The sequence below is a fragment of the Nanorana parkeri genome, unplaced genomic scaffold, assembly GCF_000935625.1.
Source record: "Nanorana parkeri isolate BGI_ZX_2015 unplaced genomic scaffold, ASM93562v1 scaffold224, whole genome shotgun sequence".
NCBI classification, from domain to species: Eukaryota; Metazoa; Chordata; class Amphibia; order Anura; family Dicroglossidae; genus Nanorana; species Nanorana parkeri.
The window spans coordinates 31,277-55,344 of record NW_017306492.1 but is presented as its reverse complement, the minus strand read 5'-3'; the positions used below and the strand labels follow the sequence as shown (position 1 = coordinate 55,344).

General features: G+C 43.8%; 1 protein-coding gene across 2 annotated transcripts in view; it reads right to left on the bottom strand.

Annotated features, from left to right (window-relative positions):
• PKP2 (plakophilin 2) overlaps positions 1 to 17,683 on the bottom strand; it is a 70,871-nt gene extending 53,188 nt beyond the window's left edge. For both annotated transcript variants that reach the window (XM_018556093.1, XM_018556094.1), the window contains exon 1: positions 17,438 to 17,683. In XM_018556093.1, the coding sequence (XP_018411595.1) occupies positions 17,438 to 17,651 (214 nt within the window). In that variant the 5' untranslated portion in view covers positions 17,652 to 17,683. The remainder of the gene's footprint in view (positions 1 to 17,437) is intronic.
• Positions 17,684 to 24,068: the final 6,385 nt, after the last annotated feature.

Below are 24,068 nucleotides of genomic sequence, written 5' to 3'. Positions count from 1 at the left end.
CCTCTAGCCACAGAAGAAGAACTCCAGGGGAAATATCTGGATTGAAGTTGAATAGTGCAACACAAGCTGGTTTTGTTATGATATCTTTGAATTGGCTATTCATTTTTGTCTTGTGATTTTTGGCTGGAGACCTGCTTTAAAGCCCAGCTCCAGACAAAATGTTTTATTCCGGTTAGGTATTTAATGCAGGTTGTGTCCCTGTTGGGGAAAATGTACCATCACTTCTTGTCAACACAGGAACTGGGGAGAAAATTTTCAGATGAAACTAAAACACATTTTTAGATTGTAAGCCCTCAGGTGCAGGGTCCTCCTTACCATCTTGTCTTGATTTGTATTGTGCAATGTCTTCCTTATATTGTAAAGCGCTGCGCAAACTGTTGCCGCTATATAAATCCTCTATAATAATAATTTTTAGCAGCATGAGGAAGGGTAAACCCTTCTGATGATGTTTTCATCGCTTCCCTTGCCTTCCTAGCCCACTGTTTCTTGTACAGATGTGATGTCACAGGGACAGGAAGTGAGAGAAAATCTCCCCAGACATAAATAGAAACATGACAGAAAATGTATCTCTTCTGCACTCTAAAAATGTTTTAGGCGTTTTTATTACTTATAAAAAAACGAAACAAAAATAATAATAGTCACCAAAAACAGTAAATGTGCAAAAGAAAGTTTAAATAAAACAAAACATGAAACAATAGTCCATATCTCAATTTGTGATTTCCAGTAATCAATGAATTCACCGGACTATTGTTTCATATATTATTTTGTTTGATTTACACCTTTTTTTTTGTTGCACGTCGTCTGTCTATTATTATAATAATTATTTGTTGTCATTTGAATATCCTTAGTTCAGGTGTGCAGAACATACTGTACATGAGGTATAAATAGTTACATCCATAATCACATGGTAGCGCAGTGTTACTATATATACTGTATATACTAGTGAGCTGCATTCATTATTGCTCGCTAGTTACATTATTTTAGATGATTCAAAACAATGCCATTATATAATGACACATAATAAAATCTCTGCTCTTCATTAGCACATATTACTTATTAAACCATCAACCTATGTAGGGAGTTTAAAGTAATATTAAAGTTAATCTTTTTTTCAATAATGAATCCGGATCAAACAAATACACATTGCCCAGCCAATTAGTTCTTTACATTTTTTCCCAATCACTTAGGCCTTGTTCACACCAAATGCAGAGCAGATCCGGTCAGGTTTCTGCACACGCAGTGCAGTGGGTTGTGCCGCGTTTTTGATGCGTTCCGGGCCGGATTTGGTAAAAAAAAAAAACAATTTTTTTTAAAGTTTAACATGGGCTTTCAGGCACTTGCATGCGTTTTTGATGCGTTCCAGAGCAGATCCAGAGCAGGTAAAATAGGGCAGTTTTTTCACCTGCTCTGGATCTGGTCTGGATCCGCACGCTGCGATGTGAACTGGAGGTCAAAATACCATAGAAATACATTGGACGCAGTTTTGATCCGGTCTGCACCTGCTCTGGTCCGGATCTGCTCCGCGCTTGGTGTGAACAAGGCCTTACAGTCGTCGTGGTTCCAAACAGCTCCAACTCGCTCAGCTTGGCTTCACTTAACTTTCTGTTAGGGATGTCCCGATACAATGCTAGCATCGGTATCAGGACCGATACAGGGCATTTTGACAAGTACTTGTATTTGTCAAAATGCCCCGATACATAGCGCCGATGCTTGCCCTATTTTTTCTTTACCTTCAGGCTGCTGTGCGTGAGAGCAGCGGCGAGTCAGCGCTGGTCCAGTGGGAGGAGCTCCAGGTGGGGTCCTAATTTAGCTGGCCGGCGACTGCCCAGAGGACCCCGACACGAGCGGCACCTCTGAGCAGTTGCCGGCCAGTTAAATAAGAACTCCACCTGGAGCTCCTCCAACCGGACCATCGCTAACGCGCCGCTGCTCTCCGCACAGCGCCGACTAAGACCTCACCTGCAAGGTACATCGTGAGGCACCAGCCATCATTGAACAGTAACTGAGGGCCGGGGGTGAAGTGGGAAGTTTAGAAGTGGGAGTCCGAACACGAAGAATCTATTGCCTGCAGTGTATTGAGAATATGTACTGTATATGTACTACATGTAGAGTACACTGCAGCAATAGATTTACAATTATCCTCGGCTAACATGAATAGGTTAAATGATCCGTAGTACATAATATGTAGTTGTATTATGGATCATTTAACCCATTCATGTTAGCAGGACAGAATTGCAACCCTATTGCTGCAGTGTACTCTATATGTAGTACATAGATACAGTACACATTCCCAATACACTGCAGCAATAGATTTGCAATTTTCCCCTGCTAACATCAATAGGTTAAACGATCCCAGAGGCAGATGCATGATCTGATTTGTAGTTTCACAACATCTGTGTGAAAGCAAATACAAATGTTTTATTGTTCTAAAACAGTCTTAAATTCAAGTTCTTCATAATCATAAAGAAATTGGCCTAAAATCATTAGTTTGTATTGTTTTTTTAAATGTCACCTGTCCCTTTAAGAAAAAGTATCGGTAATTGGTATCGGCAAGTACATGAAGGGGAAGTACTTGGTCTAGAAAAAGTAGGACATCCCTACTTTCTGTCCAGTACAAGATCACAGAGCACAGAGCAGTCTCCAGCAGCTGTCCATCTACTAGTTTGGAGAAGGAAAGAGAGGATAGGATGAGGGAGGGGAGTGATTTGCCTTGCTGTGTCTTTGTGTTTGCAGAGATACACTCAGCTTACAGCACACACAATGGTTGCTCTGTAGGACCCTGCAAGGGAAAGGAGCCACCCTAAAGCAGGAGGTCAGGACCAGGGCTCAGGGGGATCAGCTAATTCTGCAGAAAGCTAAAACTTTTAAACATCAAGGAGCCGTTTCCATAATTTGAAATAGCTTAAAAACATTTTGACTTTAATACGAAGCCTAAAGTTAGCCATACATGGCTGAAATTTAGGGTGACTCTTGTTGAATCAGCCTTGTCTCTCGCCATGGGTGCCATTGTGGTCATCATCCAGCTTAACAAAAGTCAATGTAAAAATTGACTGAGCCGGGTAGAATATTGTGACTATGTCCTATCAGGTGAAGTGTCTGAATACAACGGCCTGCAGTGGAGCTTCCTCCAACCACACTGTATAGCATGGATGGAGGAATCTACTAATCTTCGATCATTATGCCCGCAGCATGAACATAATAAAACGTTCCACCCACTGTATAGCTGGGCGATAACACAGCATTCCCACCACTTCATGGAGCAGAGGAGCAGAGAATGTTTTTCCATGATAAGTACTTGCATGCAACAGGGTAACACTTCCAAGTATTTAATACCTCTCCCATAGATCACAGTTCTCCCCTCTGACAATGCCTTAATCTACTTTGCTCTTCAGAAGGACAGTGTCATCTTTGTTTTGGCATCATCCAGAGTCACCATGTACTTCCTGAAATGAGATGCTGGCTCAGAGATTACACGATTGTGTAAATCCCGTGCAGTTCTTAGGTGTGTTCACACATATCTGACACAGATCAGCCCTTGCTGTAACCTCTCACCTTGTGACTTGTTACAATGTTGCAGGCTGATCACTGCGGGACAGGCGACTGAGGAAATTCTTCTTCCTGCCTGCAGCAGACTGATTGCGTTAAGGCTGCCTAGGCAAAGTTGTTGACTGGAGCTCAAGGATGGCTTTTTAAAAATATATACCAGGGATGCACCGATATTGGTTTTTCGGTATTGAGTATATTTATATTTCGGTACTCGCCAATACCGATACCAGTACTTCCGGTAGAGTCATTACCCAGTGCCTGGCTTCTTGATTTCCCAGGAAGCCGGCTCCATGCTGTTTGGCCAGCTTGATGCTGATTGGCTGGGAAGCCAGCTTTATAGCCAATCAGCATTGAGCCAGCCAAACAGCATGGAGCCAATCAGGAAGCCGGGTTGTGAGTCATTGGCCGGGAAGCCGTTTGTTTGGCTGTTTGGCCAGCTCCATGCTGATTGGTTCTGAAGCTGGCTTCCCAGCCAATCAGCATTGAGCCAGCCAAACAGCATGGAGCCGACTTCCTGGTCAATCAGAAATCTTGGGCGTGAGTCATTACCCACGGCCTGGCTTCCTGAATGGCCGGGAAGTTGGCTCCATGTTCCCTCGCTAGGAAAATGTGCCACAGAGAAAGAATTTTATATAGACACATATTCAGGTGTATGGTTTCATACTGGCAAAAGGCTGCGGTCCTGCAAGGAAAGCCTTCCTCAGTCGGGCCACAAGGGATCATGGGGGAAACATTTAAAAGTCTAAATATAAACACAAGTGTACTGGACTTTGTCTTTTGGCATAGCTTCTTTGTTTTCTAGATCTCATTAATAATTTGCAGGATACTCGTCAAACACTAAAGCTACTGTAGGTGACAGAGACCGAAGCGCCCGAGTTGTCAACAGGTTTTATGAAATCTTCAGAGCCGGTTTTCTTTTTAATGAAGATCCACTTCAGCTTCAAATCTGAAGAAATCACCACATTACCCATTGTTTCATCTCACACACAGAGTGATGAGGAGAAGTTGTGACTTATTTTTTTTACTGCAGTATTATAATATCCATTAAATTACAGCCCAATTATCTGTAACAAGCTTGTAAAGTCACAATAATGACTGGGGGAAGTTCTATTACTGGGGAACACCTGGAAGATTTTTGGGGTAATATTAATAGTAATTTTAATGAGGGGATCAAATCATTAATATTCTGCTTGCAGTCAGCACTAGATCATTACAGTTACTCCTCACTTAACAACCTACATGTTCAATGACTATTTGGATTCAGAATAAGAACTCGGGTATTCACAGTATGCAAAAAGTTAGTAAAAAAATTAAAATAACCACAAAAAAAAAAAATGTAAACCAATCTTGCCCCCCCCCACCCCCCCCGCCAGATTCGAATGTATACGTCTGTGTATGGTAAACATGTGTTTGTAAACGGGAAGGGGGGATAGTTCTAACAAAAAAAAAAAGCTGTGCGATTTGCCAGGATCAGGACTGTGCCTGGGTGTTCTATCGAAAGCTCCAACTCCTCGAGTTCTCCAAACATCTGACTTCCGGTTTAGTTAGAAGTAAGAGGTTTGCCCGAGAAGACGGTGCTGCACGTGCCCCACCCGCGGCATTTTCCCTATACAAATAGTATACAGAAATAAAGTATTAAAATGAACTAGGTTTACAGTAATGCAGGACGTTATTAATCTCAGCTTCCCTACTCAATATGACCACCGCTAGCGGCCATATTGAGCGTGGCAACTCAGATTAATAACGTGCTGTTATTAATCAGACACAGCAAGGCAAAACACTCCTTTTCTTCCTGCTATCCTCTCCTCCCTCCTTCTCCAAGCTAATAGACGGATGGCTGCTGGAGACTGCTCTGTCCCTGGTGATCGTGTACTGAACAGGTAGTTCAGGGAAGCAGAGTTGAGAGAGTTGGGGTCAACTGACCATCGAGTCTTGAATTGTATTGTAACTGTTATGTCCTCCTTCTATTGTAAAGTGCTGCGCAAACTGTTGGCGCTATATGAATCCTGTATTATAATAATAACTGTTTGGAACCATGATGACGGTAGGTGTTTTTGCAAGCATTTAAAGAAATTATTCGCTGGGCAATATATATTTCTTTGATCTGGAATCATTATTGAAAAGTGTTTGAGACTTTAATACTACTTCAGCCACTTTATGACCCGGGTGTTAAACCTCCTTCCTTTCCAGGCCATATTGCACTATTCAGCGCTGGTACCAGCTGTTTAAAGAATTTGGCGGGGTTCTGCTCGCGTGGGTGCCATAGGGATATGTGTGTTGTTTTGTTTAGCACTAGTATTCGGCATGTATTCTACACCAGTGGTTCTCAACTCGTGGGTCGCGACCCAAAAGTAGGTCGCGATTATATATATATATATAATGTTGCTGAATACTGCACAAGTTGTTTTGTGTAATAAATTTAAATGTTTCAGAAATGAAATCATTTTTGGGTCACGCCTTAATGACCAAGGAAACATGTGGGTCCCGAGGTTACACGGGTTGAGAACCACTGTTCTACACTGTATTTTTTATACATTTGGAGGTCTGGTACAAGTATGATGTCCACCCACTTGTTATCTCTTGTCTTGACTATTGCAACTCCCTCCTCATTGGCTTACCTCTACCCAGGCTATCCCCCCTTCACTCTATCATGAATGCAGCTGCTAGACTCATTCACCTAACCAAACGCTCAGTGTCTGCAACCCCCCTCTGCCGATCCCTGCACTGGCTTCCATCCCCTGCCCCCCTCTGCCAATCCCTGCACTGGCTTAGCCCAAAGGATGAAGTTCAAAATATTAACAACCACTTACAAAGCCATCCACAAATCTGCCCCCGGCTATATCTCCAACCTGGTCTCAAAGTATCACCCTAAACGTCCCCTCCGCTCTTCCAAAGACCTCCTGCTCTCTAGCTCCCTCGTCAACTCCTCCCATGCTCCCCCCCAGGACTTCTCTAGAATCTCTCCCATTCTTTGGAACTCTTTTCTCCAACCTGTCCGTCTGTCTCCCACTTTGACTGCCTTTAGGTGATCCCTTAAGACTCATCTCTTCAGGGAAGCCTATGCCACCTCAACCTAACCACTCAACCATCTTGTTCTCAAACAATTCATCCCCACACAGCTCTCTCCTCATGTATCACTTGCCCCTCGCTTTTAGATTGTAAGCCCTCAGGGGCAGGGCCCTCCTTATCATCTTGTCTTGAATGGTACTATTGTGATAGTAATGTCTTCCGTATACGGTAAAGCGCTGCACAAACTGTTGGCGCTATAGAAATCCTGTATAATAATAATAATAATGTATTTGGGTCACTGCTGTGTGTTTGTTAGCCGCTTTGCGTCCAGTGGAGGTCTCAGGATCCGACAGGCAGACGATGCCGCCGAGTGTTGAACAACTGGTCGATATTGACTCATAGTAATAAAAAATTCAAATTCTGTCAGACTGCCTTTCATCATTCAGTTAATGAAACAACAAGGGACAATTGTATCTCAGCACTGGGGTAAGGCTGAGTCACAGTCTCGCCATTGGACAGCCAGCAGTGCGACAATTTTCAGGGTGTGCCAGTTCCAGCCTGTTTAATTCAGTTTTGAAACTTCAATCTGACAACATTTGATCTCAAAGTGTCACACTAAGTCTGATTTATGTACCAAGTAACTGCTAGAAGATTATTGGAGCAGAATGTGCTGGGGGCTGTATTGGTTATACTCCTACTCTAAAAATGCACAACGAGTAAGAAAACAAACACAAAGTAAAAACGAAGCACCGCTTGCATTTAAAGGAGAACTATGGGGTTAGGGCTTTTCCCCATAGTTCTCCTTAGGGTAACGGGAGGACACAAACTAGCGTCCTCCCGTCACCCTAAGCTCAGTATATGGCGAGCTACAGCTCGGGGTATACCGAGACGCCTCAGTTGAAGCGGATCCCGACAATTATGTCTGGATCCGCCCAGCTGCGTGAGTGACAGCTGGCTCTGCCTATCTAGAGGCAGAGCCAGCTGTACCCGCCCCCTCCCCCGTCCGATCCACCAGTCAGCGCTGGCGGATTGGAGCGGGGAGGGGGAAATCTGGCCCCTCCCCTGTCACGGCAGAGAGCTGTGACAGGAGCGGGAGGTGAGCGAACACCGGTATGTGTTCGCTCACTTCCCGATCTACTGAGCCGACATGTGACAGTCTCTCCTTTAAAGTAGTATTAAACTCTCAATATTTATATATTTTTGCCCAAACACTTACAGTCAAACACAAACAGCTCCAACTCTCTCAGCTCAGCGTTCCTGAACTTCCTGTCCAGTACAAGGTCATGAGGGACAGCGCAATCACCAACTGCCGTCCATCTACTAGCATTAAGAAGGAAAGAGGGAGGAAGGAGGGAGTAGAGGGCAGCAGTGGCGTCACGTGGGGGGGTTGGAGGGGGTGACAACAAAATGACTGTCATTTTGGTGTCACCCCCTATGAAAAGTCAGGCACTCGGTCATAGACCGAGAGCACGACAGTGTCAGGAGAGAGGAGGGGACCCGGCGCCATACCTCATCCCGCCGGATGAACGTCCCCTCCTCTCTCTGCCGGCGCCCATCACCAAGATGGCCGTGCATGCGCGATGACGTCACGGCGGGGTGTAACTCCTTCTCCGCTCCGGGTGTCACCCGGCCTCAGGACAGCCCTGGAGGGGAGCAGGGGATTGACTTGCCTTGCTGTGCCTGTATGTTTGTGGGGACAGCTTACTAGCACACACAAGGGTGGCTCCATAGGACCGTACAAGGGAAAGGAGCCACCCTAAAATAGGATATCAGGACCAGTGCTCAGGAGACCAGCTAAATCTGCATGAAACTAAAACTCTTAAACATTGAATTCATTGCATTGCACTGCATAATAATCAAAGTGATCTACGTTTAGGTTATGGCAGTGATGACGACTCTGGGGGAGTTAAAACATAACACCAAACACAGAAAAACTATAGGGGACCCCTTCACACTAATGACTTACATTATCATGCTGCCACAACGCACATCAACACGTGCACCATGGTGTATTGCAGTGACATTAATTTAGAAAAAGACGCCCCACACACTACTACAGTAGTGGGCTACACCACAATGCAGTAAAACAATACATGCCATGCATTATTAAGCATGCATGTTAAGCTAAAGAGTCACTGCGCTTTCTCACGCATTTAGGTGTCTACCAGCCCATTCAAAACAAATAGGCTATATCAAGCAGCACACCTTACCCCGCTTGTGGGTGGATGGACCTTTTACCTGCACAAACATCAGAACTGCCTCTGAAAGTGAAAAAAAAGGAGCGTCACGCCATTTAAACCTCACTGGCTTCTTTCTCTTTGATCCTATACAACGATGGAAAGATAAACTATGAGTTTACAAAGCCTGGACAGCAGACAATACATACGTCCCGGGGGAGGCCGGGAGAGAGGGGACAGTTTGACATGAGGTTCCACAGGCTGAACCACAAATTCCCCCTCTCTATTCAGTCTCAGGCCGGTCTATTCAGACATGATGCCGCGACCCACTGCAGAGGGTGTCGCGACCTACTTTTGGGTCGCGACCCACGAGTTGAGAACCACTGGTCTACATGACTCCCTGCTCAAACGTAACAATACTCTGCATGGCGCCATGTTTATGACCGATAAAGTTATAGAAATTGATGCAAATTCTGGGAGATCACAGAGAGAGAAGGGGAACACTGTGGCTGGGTGCTCATGCTGGGTGCAGACGGTCAGCACGTACCTCAACCTGCTCAAATTTGAAATGCAAATATGTGTGAGAGATCACATACAGGGGGCAATAAGTGTGAGAGGTCACATACAGGGGGAAAAAAGTGTGAGAGGTCACATACAGCGGGTAATAAGTGTGAGAGGTCACATACAGGGGGAAAAAAGTGTGAGAGGTCACATACAGATATTTGTGGCTGGAGTTCCGCTTTAATCCAATTTTATTTAAAGGAATATTGTTTTGAATAATTTTTCCTTCACTTGCACAATGTCTTATCCTGGAGTGTGCAGTCTTCTAGTCATGTGTGTTTACAGAAGAGGAAAGGTTGTGCCATGGAAGTGACAGATTGAAGGGGTCAGAGGTGAGGTTATTGGAAGAATCCTCTACCCAGATGTGGAATGTGTTGTAGGAGGAGCTCACACTGTGACCAGGGCAGATACAATATCCTCCGATGTTCATAGCTTCGGGGCTGTATTTTCAGTTCATACTGCCGAGTCCTCGGTTCAGGGCTGTGGTTTCAGTTTATACTGCCGAGTCCTGGGTTCAGGGCTGTGGTTTCAGTTTATACTGCCGAGTCCTCGGTTCAGGGCTGTATTTTCAGTTCATACTGCCGAGTCCTCGGTTCAGGGCTGTGGTTTCAGTTCATACTGCCGAGTCCTCGGTTCAGGGCTGTGGTTTCAGTTTATACTGCCGAGTCCTCGGTTCAGGGCTGTGGTTTCAGTTCATACTGCCGAGTCCCCGGTTCAGGGCTGTGGTTTTAGTCCATACTGCCGAGTCCTCGGTTCAGGGCTGTGGTTTCAGACAGAAAAGGAAAATCCTGTCCGCATGCTTTTCCCCTGTCAGCTCGGAACTTGCAGAACCATTGGCAAGCAGTTCTCCGGGTCCCGCTGCTTTGGAATTCCATTGTTTTTTTTAAAAGTTGCACCAAAATGTAACCTCTCCTTAATGACACTTACAGATAGCCTGCCAAGTGTCATTAAGTAAATACACTAAAATCAATACATTGCTTCATTGTATTTACTATGTCATTTGTATGTAGATCAATGGTCTAACCTTTGAGCTGCATAGTAAAAAAAGTTTGAATATAAAAAGAGTTTAAACATAGCCTTTGATCTGTTAAACCCCCTTCCTGTCCATTTTTCAGTATTCAGCGCTGCGGGAATTTTACTGACGTTTATTCCGTCATGCAACGCTGTACTGAAATACATTTTATACCATTTTTTGGGGACACACAGAGCTTTCTTATTTTTTTTTACTATATAACAAGTACTGAAAATTTTAAAGAAAACCTGTTTCCCTATGAAATGGGTGACAACACTGCTCCTCGATAGAGTACAGTATGTGAATGTTGTCACCTAGGACAGGAAGTGTTTTAACCTGGCGGGACCTCCAGGTTAATATAAAGGAAAGCACCTTGAAAAAGGAAAATGAATGCCGCTGCCGCCACCACATCTTAGGACTGGTAGGCTGCAATATATTTTAGATTTTGGGTTGATATATGCTTTACTATAGAGCTAGCATTACGTAGCAACTTCACTTTTTTGCAGGAGGCTAAGGCAGCTGAATGATCATGGCTGCTGCCTCAGTTCTGCTTGCAAATGTGCCAAGAAGAATTACTTCTCTTCATAACAAGCTCATTGTTATGGAGAATTTAATTTTAGGTTAGTTCGGCTATATAATAATCAGCTATATAATGAGTTTTGTTCTTGGGATTTAATTATAGTGTACATGTGTATCTGGCACAGGTGTTTCTTCGGAGAACCCCCAGGCCATGTTTAGGTGGTTTGGACGTAACTTACCCAATCAGTTTTATTGTGCAACATTAATAAAGTTTAGCTCGTACCAAAATGTTTCTTTTTTTCATTTGGTTAGGATACTACTAGAGTATAAAAGTTCCACCCGGCATAGAAGCGGGCAGATGCCATTCGCACAGCACCAGCGCCCCTAGATAGTGCCGCGTATAGAAAACTCTTAAAGGAGCAGTGGCGTCCCGAGGCCGCGTGTCACCCTGCAGTGACGTTGTCGCGCATCCGCGATTGCGTCATCGCGAACGCGTGGTCATCTAATTGACACCTGCTGGCAGCCATGTCGGTGATGGACGCCGGCAGAGAGAGAGGAGGGGACATTTACCCGGCGGGATGAGGTATGTCGCCTGGTCCCGTCCTCTCTCCTGACACTGTCAGGCTCTCGGTCCATGACCGAGTGCCCGACTTTTTAGAGGGGGGTGACACCAAAATGACTGTCAGTCATTTTGGCGTCACCCCTCCAATGGTGTCACCCGGGTGCCGTTCGCACCCCCCACGTGACGCCACTGTAAAAGGAGTCACCTCTAGAAAACCCCAAGTTCTATCTCCTTAATTAGTTATTTCAATTTGTCTCTTTGGGAATTAGTTACCCTAACCAGGGGCACCAATATGTGTGCTCGATCTACATTATAAATTAACATCTTGTAGTCTCCATCAAAAGCCTGTGTAGCAGAGTGACAACACATGAGCACAATTGGGAGACAGGGACAGAGCGTTATCACTCTATAACAGGAAGTACCTGAGCAAGGATCTTCAAGGCAGGATCACCAGAGAATATTTTAACGAGAGCTGCAGATTTAAAATGACTTTTGAAATAACGTTAACAGGTTCAAGCTGATATGGGATTTTAGTGACCACTTTAAACTACTGAAAGTGTTTGTCGCTCTTCCTGTTCACTCTGCAGATTACTGCAATGTTTTATTTTGTAAATGAAAAAAGGTACAAAAATGAAGTACTGATGTTAAATTTGTGTTTCTATGAAAAACAATGGAATTTTGACTGGGACTGTGTCAGGGGGCTGTCTTGCATTTGCCATTTGGAATACTGGGAGGTCTGTGCCGGTCACCAGCAGAGTCTGCACATGTAGAGCAAATCCGGCTGTCCCAAAGTGCACGCATGGTTACAAGCTAGATATAGAAACAACACTGATAAAGCAGTTTACTTTAAACAGATAACAATGATGTCTATATCTGAGAATCTGTTAAAAATAAAAAAGACTTCAGGTTCCCTGTAATAAACATTCTTAGCTAATCCATTGTTTATTAGCAGATATTAGTGTGTATACCCAGCTTAAAAGGAGGACTATGGGGTCAGTGTTTTTCCCCATAGTTCACCTTAGGGTAACGGGAGGACACAAACTAGCATCCTCCCGTTACCCTAAGCTCAGTATACCGCGAGCTACAGCTCGAGGTATACTGAGACGCCGCAGCCGGAGCGGATCCCGACCTCGATGTCAAAATCCGCCCAACTGCGTGAGTGACAGCTGGCTTGACAGGATCGAGAGGTGAGCGAACGCCGGTATGTGTTCGCTCACCTCCCGATCTACTGAGCCGACCTGTGACAGTCTCATTGTCACAGGTCAGCTAGAACTATGAGGTGAGTGGAAATCACTAACCTCATAGTTCTCCTATAAGAAAGGGGATAGCATTGTATGAGAACATTGTTCACTCCACAGGAAGTTAGAAGGGCAGTGGATTTCTGGCAGGACTTTCTGTACTTCCGTTTAAAAAGTAAAAAATAGCTTCCCTGTCCCTCACTTGCTCGTCACTGATGAGGCATCTAGATGGATGGTGTAATTGTTTTTTTTTCCTTTACCATTGGTCCAAACCACCCACAGAGCTCAAGCCTCTGACTCCAAGTCAGAGGCTTGTTTTCGCTGACCTCATTGTTAGGTGACAGCATTTTCTTCCATAATGGCAGGTGAGGCTCTGCCTCCCCAGACCACATGTCTCTGATATGACCCATAAGAGTGACAACTGTAACATTTTGGATTCCACTCAGTGGCATAACTACAGATTATGGGGCCCCATAGCACATTTTTGATCAAATCAAGGACTTGTATCAAGAGAGCGGTCAGCATAGTCCGTACATTACAAGAACTGAAAGTCACTTAGTCCTCACTAAGTGACTTTACCATAATGAACCCTGTCTGTACTGTGCTGGCAGATTTCAGTATCACATGTACATAGGGTTGCCACCTTTTCGTCAAGCGAAACCCGAACACTCTAGCGACACGCGGTCATTTTTTTGGTAGAATGAGTCGTGCTAAAACCCTGACTGTCCAGGTGAATCCTGGACAGGTGGCAACCCTACATGTACACTAGCTGGCCATACACTGGTAGATTTTCATCTGAACAGCCATATGAAAAATCTGGTCAGAACATTCACTAATGCCATCAGAAACTTGACGAGTGTCCTTGAGGCCAGACCGCGCGGCAATGGTGCACGAAACCATGTGGTTGGCCGTGCAGTCACACACCACCGATGTTCATGCTGGCTGTGCCCTTATTTTCTAATAGCAGACTGGGCACCAGGCAGATCTCGCAGTTTCCCGTTGCAATTCCGCCCATGCAATCGCGCACGATCGTGGTTGAAAAAAAACGAGCGTCGTAGAAAAAGGGTACATGTTCTTTTTTTTAGTGATTGCCATGCGGATGTAACCCCATTGAAATCAATGGGGCCACGCGGCAACCATTGTGTGCAACCGCACACAATCACCCAAGCCTGCACCAGCCCTCAAAAGTTGGTATTAACATTCGATTTTGGAATGAATGGAGTTTTTCGAGTGAATTTTATTTGTTCAAGAAAAATTTGCCATCCTGCTCCTTCATCTCTACAATAGAAACAATTATCTATTTATACGCTGCTTAACCCTTAGTCCCGCTATACACCGTTGCATGATGCGAGAGCAGAAACGCACAATTTACCGTGTTCACGGAGTGCGTACAAACAACGCTCTTGGAGTGCCATTACTAGGTACTGGCATCCCAAACGTGAGACGCAAACTATGCTACATGTGTGACTTTTCCTGCGTTTACCACGCGTGCAGCACCCATTGAAATCAATTATTATTGGTATTATAAAGCGCGACAATTTTACGCAGCGCTTTGCATATGCACATCAGTCCCTGCCCTAAAGGAGCTTACAATCTAAAGTCCCTTTCTCACATGTATACATACAAGGGACAATTTAGACAGGAGCCAAATAACATTCCAGCATGTCTTTGGGGACGCGCCCCAAATATAGGAAACAAATGCCTGCAAATGCCCCTGCAATGCACATCCGTGCTGTGCTATGGTGTGAACGGCGACTCACAAGTTGCAAACACAAATCCTGCTCCGGAGAAGCAGCTAAAAAAGGTAAGAAATCTTTTTTTAAAGTATATTTTGTCAGTATTCTGAGAACACATAGAGACGTAGGGAAAGGGGGGTTTCCTCAAATTTGACTGCAAAAGTGGAAATACACGTCAGTGATACAGAACCGGATTTGTGTTATCAACAACCCCCTCCCCTAACAGGGCCCCCTCCTTCCCCCAGGCCCCAGAGCAACAGTGTGGGTGGCTTTGGCTATTGTTACTCTGCTGATTTCATTTCACTTTTTCTCCTGGGGACAATAGCATTCAAGAGTAGACATATAGACGCAAACAACGCTAAAAGAAAAACCTGGCAGAGCTTCCAACCCTTCTTCACTTGATTCAAAACAAAACTGTTTTGTGTTTAGATGCACTTCAACCCTGAACTCCAGATATAAGAGAAACAAATCAATGCAGCTCTGTAATGATTACTAAATCATTAAATGTAAACTGTGTAATTTGACCGGGTATCAGCTAATGTCAGAGCAAATATCAGTACAAGGAGCCAATAAACAAGCATTATAAGGGGAGAGAGCAGAGTGAGCGAGAGATGAGCTTATCACTGTGCCGCTTCTCTTTTACTGTCCAGTCACAGGCTGGAGGCAGGTCTAGAATGAACTGGGCTCAAAGGAAATGAGGTAAATGATGCTGGCCGACAAACTAAAGACATTCAGTAGCAGATAATAGTAAAGCCTTAGAGGGTTTCCTGGACAGCATACTAATCGCCCCCATCCCCCCTCCCCGCTACATACCCATGAGACTATTTCTTATACTTTCTTTCCTTATTTTTTATATATCACCTCTCTCCCCTCTTTCTTTCTTTTCTGTCCTTCCTGTTTCTTTTACGAGTTGAACCTCTTCCTAGGGAAGAATTCTAGCGCTCCAATGCTGAATGGCACCATACACCTTCTGGCTGCTGTGCACAATTCCCGGGGAAAAAAATGGCAACGTTTTTGATCTATGGCAGGTGTAGGCAACCTCGGTTCTCCAGCTGTTGTGGAACTACAAGTCCCATGAGGCATTGCAAGACTGACATTCACAGGCATGACTCCCAGAGGCATGTTGGGATTTGAAGTGTCACCACAGCTGGAGTGCCTGATATATGGGATACCCTTTTAACAAGGTGCAAAATTTGCCACCATCTGGTGTTGCTTATGATGGACTCTACACTTAATAACCGGGTCCGCTCGCACAGTTTGTTTAGCCCTGTACACTGCAGTAAAATATACTGCACCATTGCACGTTGGTGGCTGCTATAATGTCTGATGTCTTCTGTATAATGTCACCATGTGTTTGTCCTACATTTAGAAATCTGTGGGACACATTAAAATCATTGCAAACATTGAAATTAAAATACGCTGAAAAGGGCGCAAAAACACGCTGAGCACATGGAATAAAAAATGCAGTAAAATTAGAAATAATAATAGTAAAAAAAACAACAACTTCTACATGGATCTATACGCATAATTCTATATATTATTATTATTATTATTACGTAGTATTTATATAGCGCCAACAGTTTGCACAGCGTTCATGTTCATATATAACTGCGTTCATGTGACAAGTTTCCCAGTGTCACAGTGAACGGATAAAAAAATAAAATAAATAAAATGACCGTTCAGTAATTCTGCAAAGATCCGACCTTTGTACAGAACACAGAGGAGTCGGGTCTCAAATGATCAGAAACAATGTAACTATCATTATTATAGAGCTGTATTTAATGGTGGATTCAGGCTAGATTCACACCTGGGCGATCCGTGACCGGGCGGCAATTGTGCACAAAACCATGGAATTGCCCACCACTGCCGATCGCGCTGGCGGTGCCATTATTTTCGAATGGCACCCCAGACGCGCCGGACAGATTGCACGGTCTCCATGCCATTGAACACAATCGCGGCGGAAAAAAACATGCGTCATGTATCACACAGAAAGGTACTTGTACTTTTTTTTTTAGCGATTGCCGCACAGATGTAACCCCATTGCAATCAATGGGATCGCGTGGCAATCGCTGTGTGCAACTATGCATGAGCGCGTGTCCCGAGATTGCTCAGCTCTGAACCTAGCCTCATTATCTACCGTTACAGACGCGCGTTTTGCAACACCTCTTTTTTTTTTTAACCCTGGCTTTAACAGAGAGTGACTGAGCTTCAGCTCAAGTATTAATTTCTGCATGTTTTTAACGTGCAAGAAAATACGGTAACTGATACGCAGCGTTTGCATAACGCTATGGAGTGAATCCAGCGTAAAACTGTTGCAACACTTCATCTCACCGTTATAGATTCAGTGAACGTGTTGACTAAACAAATTTTGCCTTAATGTTTAAAAAGATTGAAAAGACAAGAAAATATGAAACGATAATAAGAAGTAAATGGTAAATAAATAAAAATACTGTTATTGTCAGGTATCAATATTCTAAACAACAACATATCCATGGTGCGTCTATTCAAAACTTAAGATTGGACCTAGAAAGTCAGGGACATTGCGGTCAATCTGTAAGCACCTTCTGGGTCAAGGAGTAAAGACTGATGTGAATTATTCAGTGTAATGCGCCACAGAATATGTTGGTGCTATATAATAACAATCTATACATTCCTTGCCCTTTGCACAAATTATTAGTACTCAGCATTTCACTGATCACAGAAAAATTCTCCAATAGGTCTCTGCAAACAGCTTACAATCTGCCCCTACTGCACACACGTACACAGCCTTGGGCCAAATTGGTGAGGTACCAGTTAGCCCACAAGTATGTTTTTGTGGAAGGAAAACCACACCAGCACAAGGAGAACATATAAACGTCATGCAAATAGCACGCTTGCTGCTTCTTACCAGTGCTGACTGGTAAGAATCCTAACCACATAGCCACCATGCTGCCCAATGCACATTACAAAGTCTTTACAAACCACATAAACTGTATTACAAAAGCCCAGATTGTATGCAATGAACAGACACAGATATGTTAAGTAGATACAACTCTTCACTGCTGGAGGACTAGAGAACAAGCTGCAATGATACATACCATTGGCCAAACTCTTTTTAGTTGTCCTCTTTGCCATGGTCATCTGGACCTGGTGCTGGATCCGCATGGACTTCTCGAGGTCCTGGCGACCCACTTTCAGCATCTCCTCAGACGGCAGTGCCAGGGTAGAGCTGTCCATGTCCATAAAATGCTCTCGGCTCAGGACCGTCCTGATATAGCCTTGCTCGCCGGCTGGTGATGCCACCAGCGTCATGTTGGATGAAGGGGTCTACAAGTGCCCTTAGAAATGTCAGCCTCTGATGAGAGTATTGATGCTGTACCACTGCCCACACTGGTATACAATGACAGAGCCCTGGGCACCTGCTGAGCTTTGGGCTACAGTCTCCAACAAGTTGTCTTTAAAAAAGTGTGCACCTCTTGTTTGGTCTTAACCCTAGTGTGCAATCTAGAGTACACAACTCTCCCAAAATACAACCTGTAGTATGTTCTTTGTTCTAGTACACACGTCCGGTACACTCAATACCCAGGCCAAGGCCTTGAGTATGTGTCAGTACCTTTATCCAACCTCCGTTAAATGATTTGTTCCAGTACACAGCTCCAGTACACTCAAAATCCCAGTGTACAACCTTGAGTAAATACTAGGATCCAGTATACAGTTTCCAATAGTTCCTTGGTGGTAGTACACAATTCCAGTATGCGTTACCTTCTAGAATAAGCCTCCAGTTATCTTTTTGTGCCTACGCCAACCTCCAGTAACTGTCACAGCAGGTACACGCCTCCGTTAGGAACCCCAAAATACAGCTTCCAGTGAGTTCTTGGCACCAGTGCAGACTTCCAGTGCATGCCAGATCCCAGTACACAACCCACAGTCCACACTAGCTGCAGCACAAGGGCCGGTCACCTGTATTTGGTACAACTTTCTGATCCAGGTCCCTGTGTAAGCGGCTGTAGTTGGTGCGATCCTTGGAGCCCACCAAGCCCCAGTGTGCAGCTTGCAGCACAATGTTCTAAAGCTCACTCACCAGTGCACACCTCTACAGACACAGCTTCCTCTCTTAGTAACTGGGAGGCCTCCTCCCACCTTGAGTTTCCCGACTGGGATTCCTTAGATAACTCAGCTTTAAATGTCCCTGAGGTTCAGGGCTGGGCTGCTAAGCATAGAGGAGGAAGGGGAGAGGACTGCACACAGCAGTACACAAAGGCTGTACAGCCCCGAGCTGCGCAGGAGGGGAGGGCTGGGGAGTGGCACCTCTGTACACCTCACAGGTCACAGCTACAGTTCAGGTTCAATGCTTTGCACACAGCAGGGAGAGGGTGGGTTGTATTTGAATGCACGTTCGGGAAGACTGATTTGCAGACATTTTTTATGCATCATCATCACAATACAGTCTTTGAGAATCACTGGATACCTAGTGAAACAGAATTTATTTTAAAGGATATGTACACCCCAGCAATAACTTCTCTTATTTGCTCCCTTTTGGTCTGTTAAATATAACATGAAATGTGTTTTGTTATATCTGTTTGATAAGTGTACAAAAAAACCTGTTGATCCGTTCACAAGCTGATAACTTCCTGTGCTATCTCTCCTGAGCTGCTTACATATCAGTTACATTGCTCCCAACTGAGGAAGATTACAGAAGACCTCCCCGCTATGTTATGGAAAAGAGGAAGGGGGGAGTTTAATGTCCTGTCCTAGTGAGATAATGTAGATAGAGTACAGTGAGTGAGTGTTGTCACCCTAGGACAGGGGTAGCAAGACTTCAGCCCTCCAGCTGTAGAGGAACTACAAGTCCCATAAGGTATTGCAAGACTGACAGCCACAGACATGACTTCGAGAGGCAGATGCACAACGGGGTTTGGATTTGTAGTTTCATCACAACTGAAGGGGTGCAGTTTGACCACCCCTGCCCTAGGAGATTAAAGTAATATGGCCTACTCTAATATAAAAATGTGCTGCAGCACTTAAAGGTGACACAATTGCGCACTTCTTCATAAAAGAAGAAATGTGCATTTATTATTTTTTTTCCATTGGTGCCAGTAAAGAATTGCAATCGTGATAAGTGGATTGCTGGCTCATTCAGATCCTGCAGGTATATATGGGTGTAATATGAAACATGGACCAAAAGGTAAACTCAGCCTTTAATTTTGACTGCATCTGCACTGACAGTCCCCCTGCAAAGTTCCATAAATACCTGTTGATCCTGCCAGTGAAGTCCACCTAATGCAGCTTCCTGTGATGGTGTGGCAACAATGCTGCACTGCCACTGAATTCAGAGCATGTGAAGCATTGTTGGCTGTGCCTGCTTGCAGTGCAGTGGGATGAAACAGTTGCAGTGGAAGCGGCTATCAGCATTGTCACTGCTGATTCACAAGTCTGTAGCTTGCCAATCAATAACTAGCCAAACCTAGTCCTGCCCACTACTTTGTACATTGGCAGCATTGCCTCTGTTGCTCAATCACTTCCACTGTGAGCTGCAGTGCCTGGGAGGGGGAGCATGTGAGACACAAATGAAGAAGGATATGGCTCAGTCAGGGGAGGGAAAGGAAGCTTTTTTGCTTACTTTATAAGACCTATGCATCACATAATAACTGGATTTGATACTTGTTTACACTGTCACACAGGAGCCTTACTTGTACCTTTTTTCTGCGATACACGACGCGCGACTGTTTTATCGTGTTCTGAAGCACGGGCGGAATCGTGGCGGTAAACCGTGCAATCCACCCAGCGCGACTGCGGTGCCATTGGAAAATAATGGCACCCACAGCGCGATCGGTGCACAGCTGGGCGACTCCTGACCGTGCGGCAATCGGCGCGGAATCGTGCATGTTTGCTGCACGGTGGGGTGTCGCCAAGTGTGCATCGGCCCTTAGGTTCTACTTTGAGTGTGTTACTGGCAGGATCACCAGGTACAAATAAAGGGAAAAAAGAGCCTGAAAAAGGAAACGGATGCAGTCGTCACATCTAAAGACTGGTCAGTCGCAATATATAGCATTTTTCTTCTTGGATTTAGATACACAGATACACTTTAATGCTGCTTTCCTATAAAGAAATACAGAGGAAATACAAGTTGTTCAATTATTTTTTTATTCATATAACCCCACAATAATCACTGCACTTTGCAGACAGCCTGGAACTATTCCAGTTCTGTCTCTGTCTCCAAAGGGGATGTCAATCTAATGTCCCTGCCAATAAACAAATCTGTGTAAAATTACAACAATCCGTGTGAAAAAATTGATGCAAGTGGATTATTTACATATGACTAGAAGGTTCAACACACAAACATAATAAGAATAATAAAAATCAACACTGGAACCTTCAGAATTAGTGCCAGTGATCAACCTCATTGGTTCGGCATGTATATCTTAAACACGTGAACCTCTGGCTAGCGGTGTAGTAAAACAACACAGAAAACTAAAATTTAAACCGTGATATTAATTCAAGCTGTGAACAAACTTTGAAAAGGAAGGAGGGGCTCTGTGGTGGCGCTCCAATACTCCTTTAAAAAAACCAAAAACAAAAAAAACTGTGTCACTGAGAGAAGGAAGTTGCCCTTTCTTAAAGTGCTGTTCGCTTGAATTAATATCACGGTTTAAATTTTTGTTTTCTGTGTTGTTTTACTACACCACTAGCCAGAGGTTCACGTGTTTAAGATATACATGCCGAACCAATGAGGCTGATCACTGGCACTAATTCTGAAGGTTCCAGTGTTGATTTTTATTATTCTTATTATGTTTGTGTGTTGAACCTTCTAGTCATATGTAAATAATCCACTTGCATCAATTTTTTCACATGGATTGTTGTAATTTTACACAGATTTGTTTATTAACACTTTAGTGTGTAGTTGGTTCACATAGACCGAGCGCAACATATTTGCTTTACATTTGTTCACCTAACTACCTATATCAGGTAGTTAGGCACGCATTCCCAGCGCAGTGATTTCTGTGATAATCTAATGTCCCTGCTGCAGTCATATGCAGATGCAGACAATAGAGGGCAAGTTTGGTGCAGGTCAGTAAAACTGCTATTATGTTTGTTACGTTTCCTTTGTTATAGTTTTGCTGTGAAGAGTTTTGCTCCACCCACCCCCAAATTATCTCAGCATTCAAAGAATGCCAAACTGATAAGATAGTCCAATTCTAGCATGGGTCTTTGTTTGCTCATAGAATAAAAGAATATGTATAATTTGTAATGAATATCATATTACTATGGAGCAATATAAAGGATTGGTAATATTACATTGTTAGTAATATTGCAGTTAATACATAGAAACTACTATTATTGATTTACATAGTCCCAACATCTTAACAGAGCTGTACGGAATGCGGACAAATAATGCTCGGGACATGAAGCTAATAAAGTGTCTCTATAGGAGTGGATAAATAGGAAACCAGAAGACATTTTTTTTCAGATGCACTCTGAACTTTTTCTGTTCTTATGACCGAGTTTCTACAGGCTTGTGATGAGCTCTCGGACGCTGGTTGGGTGGTTAAAAAAAAAACACCAGGCTTCCCACAAAGGTTACTGTGAAAGCCTCGATAAGGTATCAAGATGATGGGTGTCAGAGTCCATAAAATGTTTAATGTTTAAAATCTGATTGAATCAATAAAACAGCCAACACACTTCAGGTGCAAGTACATCCTTCTCCGTTAGGGCTTAGAAGTAGAATGCAATAGTAGATGTCGGGACTCAAAATTATAATACCCAGAAAAATCTTTGCATTTTACAAGATAGCTCTGCTGGGGGGGTGGGGGGTATAATTAGTGAAAAGCAGTCACTGCCACTGTCAATTGGTTTGGCGACCACCATTTTAATCACTTTGGAAGGGAAAGTCAACAGCCAATGGGATCGCTGGCTTAACTATTTATATCTCTGCCGTTGGGGCTTGTCAGCTGTTTAGATTCCTCAATCAAGTTGTCATCTCCCTTCCTTTGTTGGCCACCTTTGTGGGTGGACAGTATTTTAGTTGATAATCTGGTAGCATTGTACAGATGCATCATGCTCAAGATCAAGCAAGGTTTTTTCTGCTAAATTCAACTTTAGTCTGTTGGTCGGTTTTAACAAACGTATACAAGTAGGGATGCACCGATACCAAGTACCGTCCTTGGTACAAGTACAAGTACAGATAATTTTCGAGCTCCAAGACAAGACTAGAGAAAAATTCAAAAGATAGGAGGCAGCTGTCACAGGGATTTGTACATCTCTGTTTTAATGCATGATTTTGTTTTTATAAATATAAATAAAGGGATGCACCGATACCAGTTTTGCGAGTACAAGTACTGATAGATTTTTGCTTATTGTCATGTGACAGTTTTTCTAAAACAATACAAAACAATGATTTCAGGACAGTGGTGGAGCGCCAGAGCCCGGTCCCAGCTGCAACCCTGGTAGTTCTCATTCAGTAGGGGGCCACGGCCACATTTTTCCACAGTTGTGTTATATTTTATTCATTCATTTGGTATGGTACTTGGGGTGGTTGTTGTTGGTGTTGTAAAATTCCATGACATTATATCACACACAAAAATGTGAAACACAAGGAATTACAATCATAAGGAATGACAATCACAAGGGATGACGGCCCTGCTCAAACCAGTTTCCAATCTAAAGAGAGAAGGGAGAGATACAATAGGAGATTTGGCAGTAATAGCGTAACCCTGCCAAGCTCCTGTAACATAATACTGTATATTGCTCGCTGTATAGTATACCTCTTACTATTATGAGATGAGAAAGACGTACAGTCAGGCGTCTGTGTAGGGCCAACATGACAGGGTCTTGAAGAGGCTAACAGGGTTTAGATAGGGTTAAATTATTATCTTAAAGGGTTTTGGGTGGTGTCACTTACCTGATTGGTCAGGGTCCCGGGAGGAGGAGGATAGGTGGCCCCCTTGGGAAGGAAAGGTCAGTCTCGGTGGGGTCATCAGCGTGGAAGCAGCTTCCCGCCCTCCCGCCCCATTGGTCATATTTGATTTGTTGCCTTGTGTTTCTCTTGTTTCTACTTTGTTGTCTACTTTGTCCTTTTTTCTCTCTGTTTTATCATGTTGTCTTGTCACTGCAGCCGGGCAGGGTATTAGGGTCCTTCAGGTGCAACATATTTGCTTGAGGTTTAAGTGACAGTGGGGAGCCGTCTTTGGTATGGCATCCCTGTCTTAACGGGTCCATCATTAGTTACTTAGTATCTGATGTAAGATTACAAGTCCCCGAGGCGGTGTTGTGCGGCGGGGGGCCGTGTGGGCAGATACTGGGTATTTTTGGTGATGGATATCACGTCAAGGACTTTAACTCCCGCGGTCAGTTTAGTTTGTTACAATGGTTACATTTGCCTTTTGGCACTAAATAATAAAATGGCTGCTGTGGCCACTAAAAATCCAAGACCTGTGTCGTGTCATTCATTAATATTAGAGTTATTAGTTCATTAGAGTTATTATTGAATGTAGTTGTTGGAGGTTATTTGACCAACAGGAGCCATATGCAATGCACTTGTCATGTACACCTTTTAGTACAAACTATGGAGGCTAAGGATATGGCTCTGCCATGTCCCCAGTTACAAAAAGATAAAAAGCAAAAAAAAGTGATTGGTTAAACCCACAAGTGCTTTTTTTACCATTCCTTTTCATATACACTGGATTCAAAAGAAGAAATGTGATCATTTAGAAATCTGCCAAAAGCTTTAGG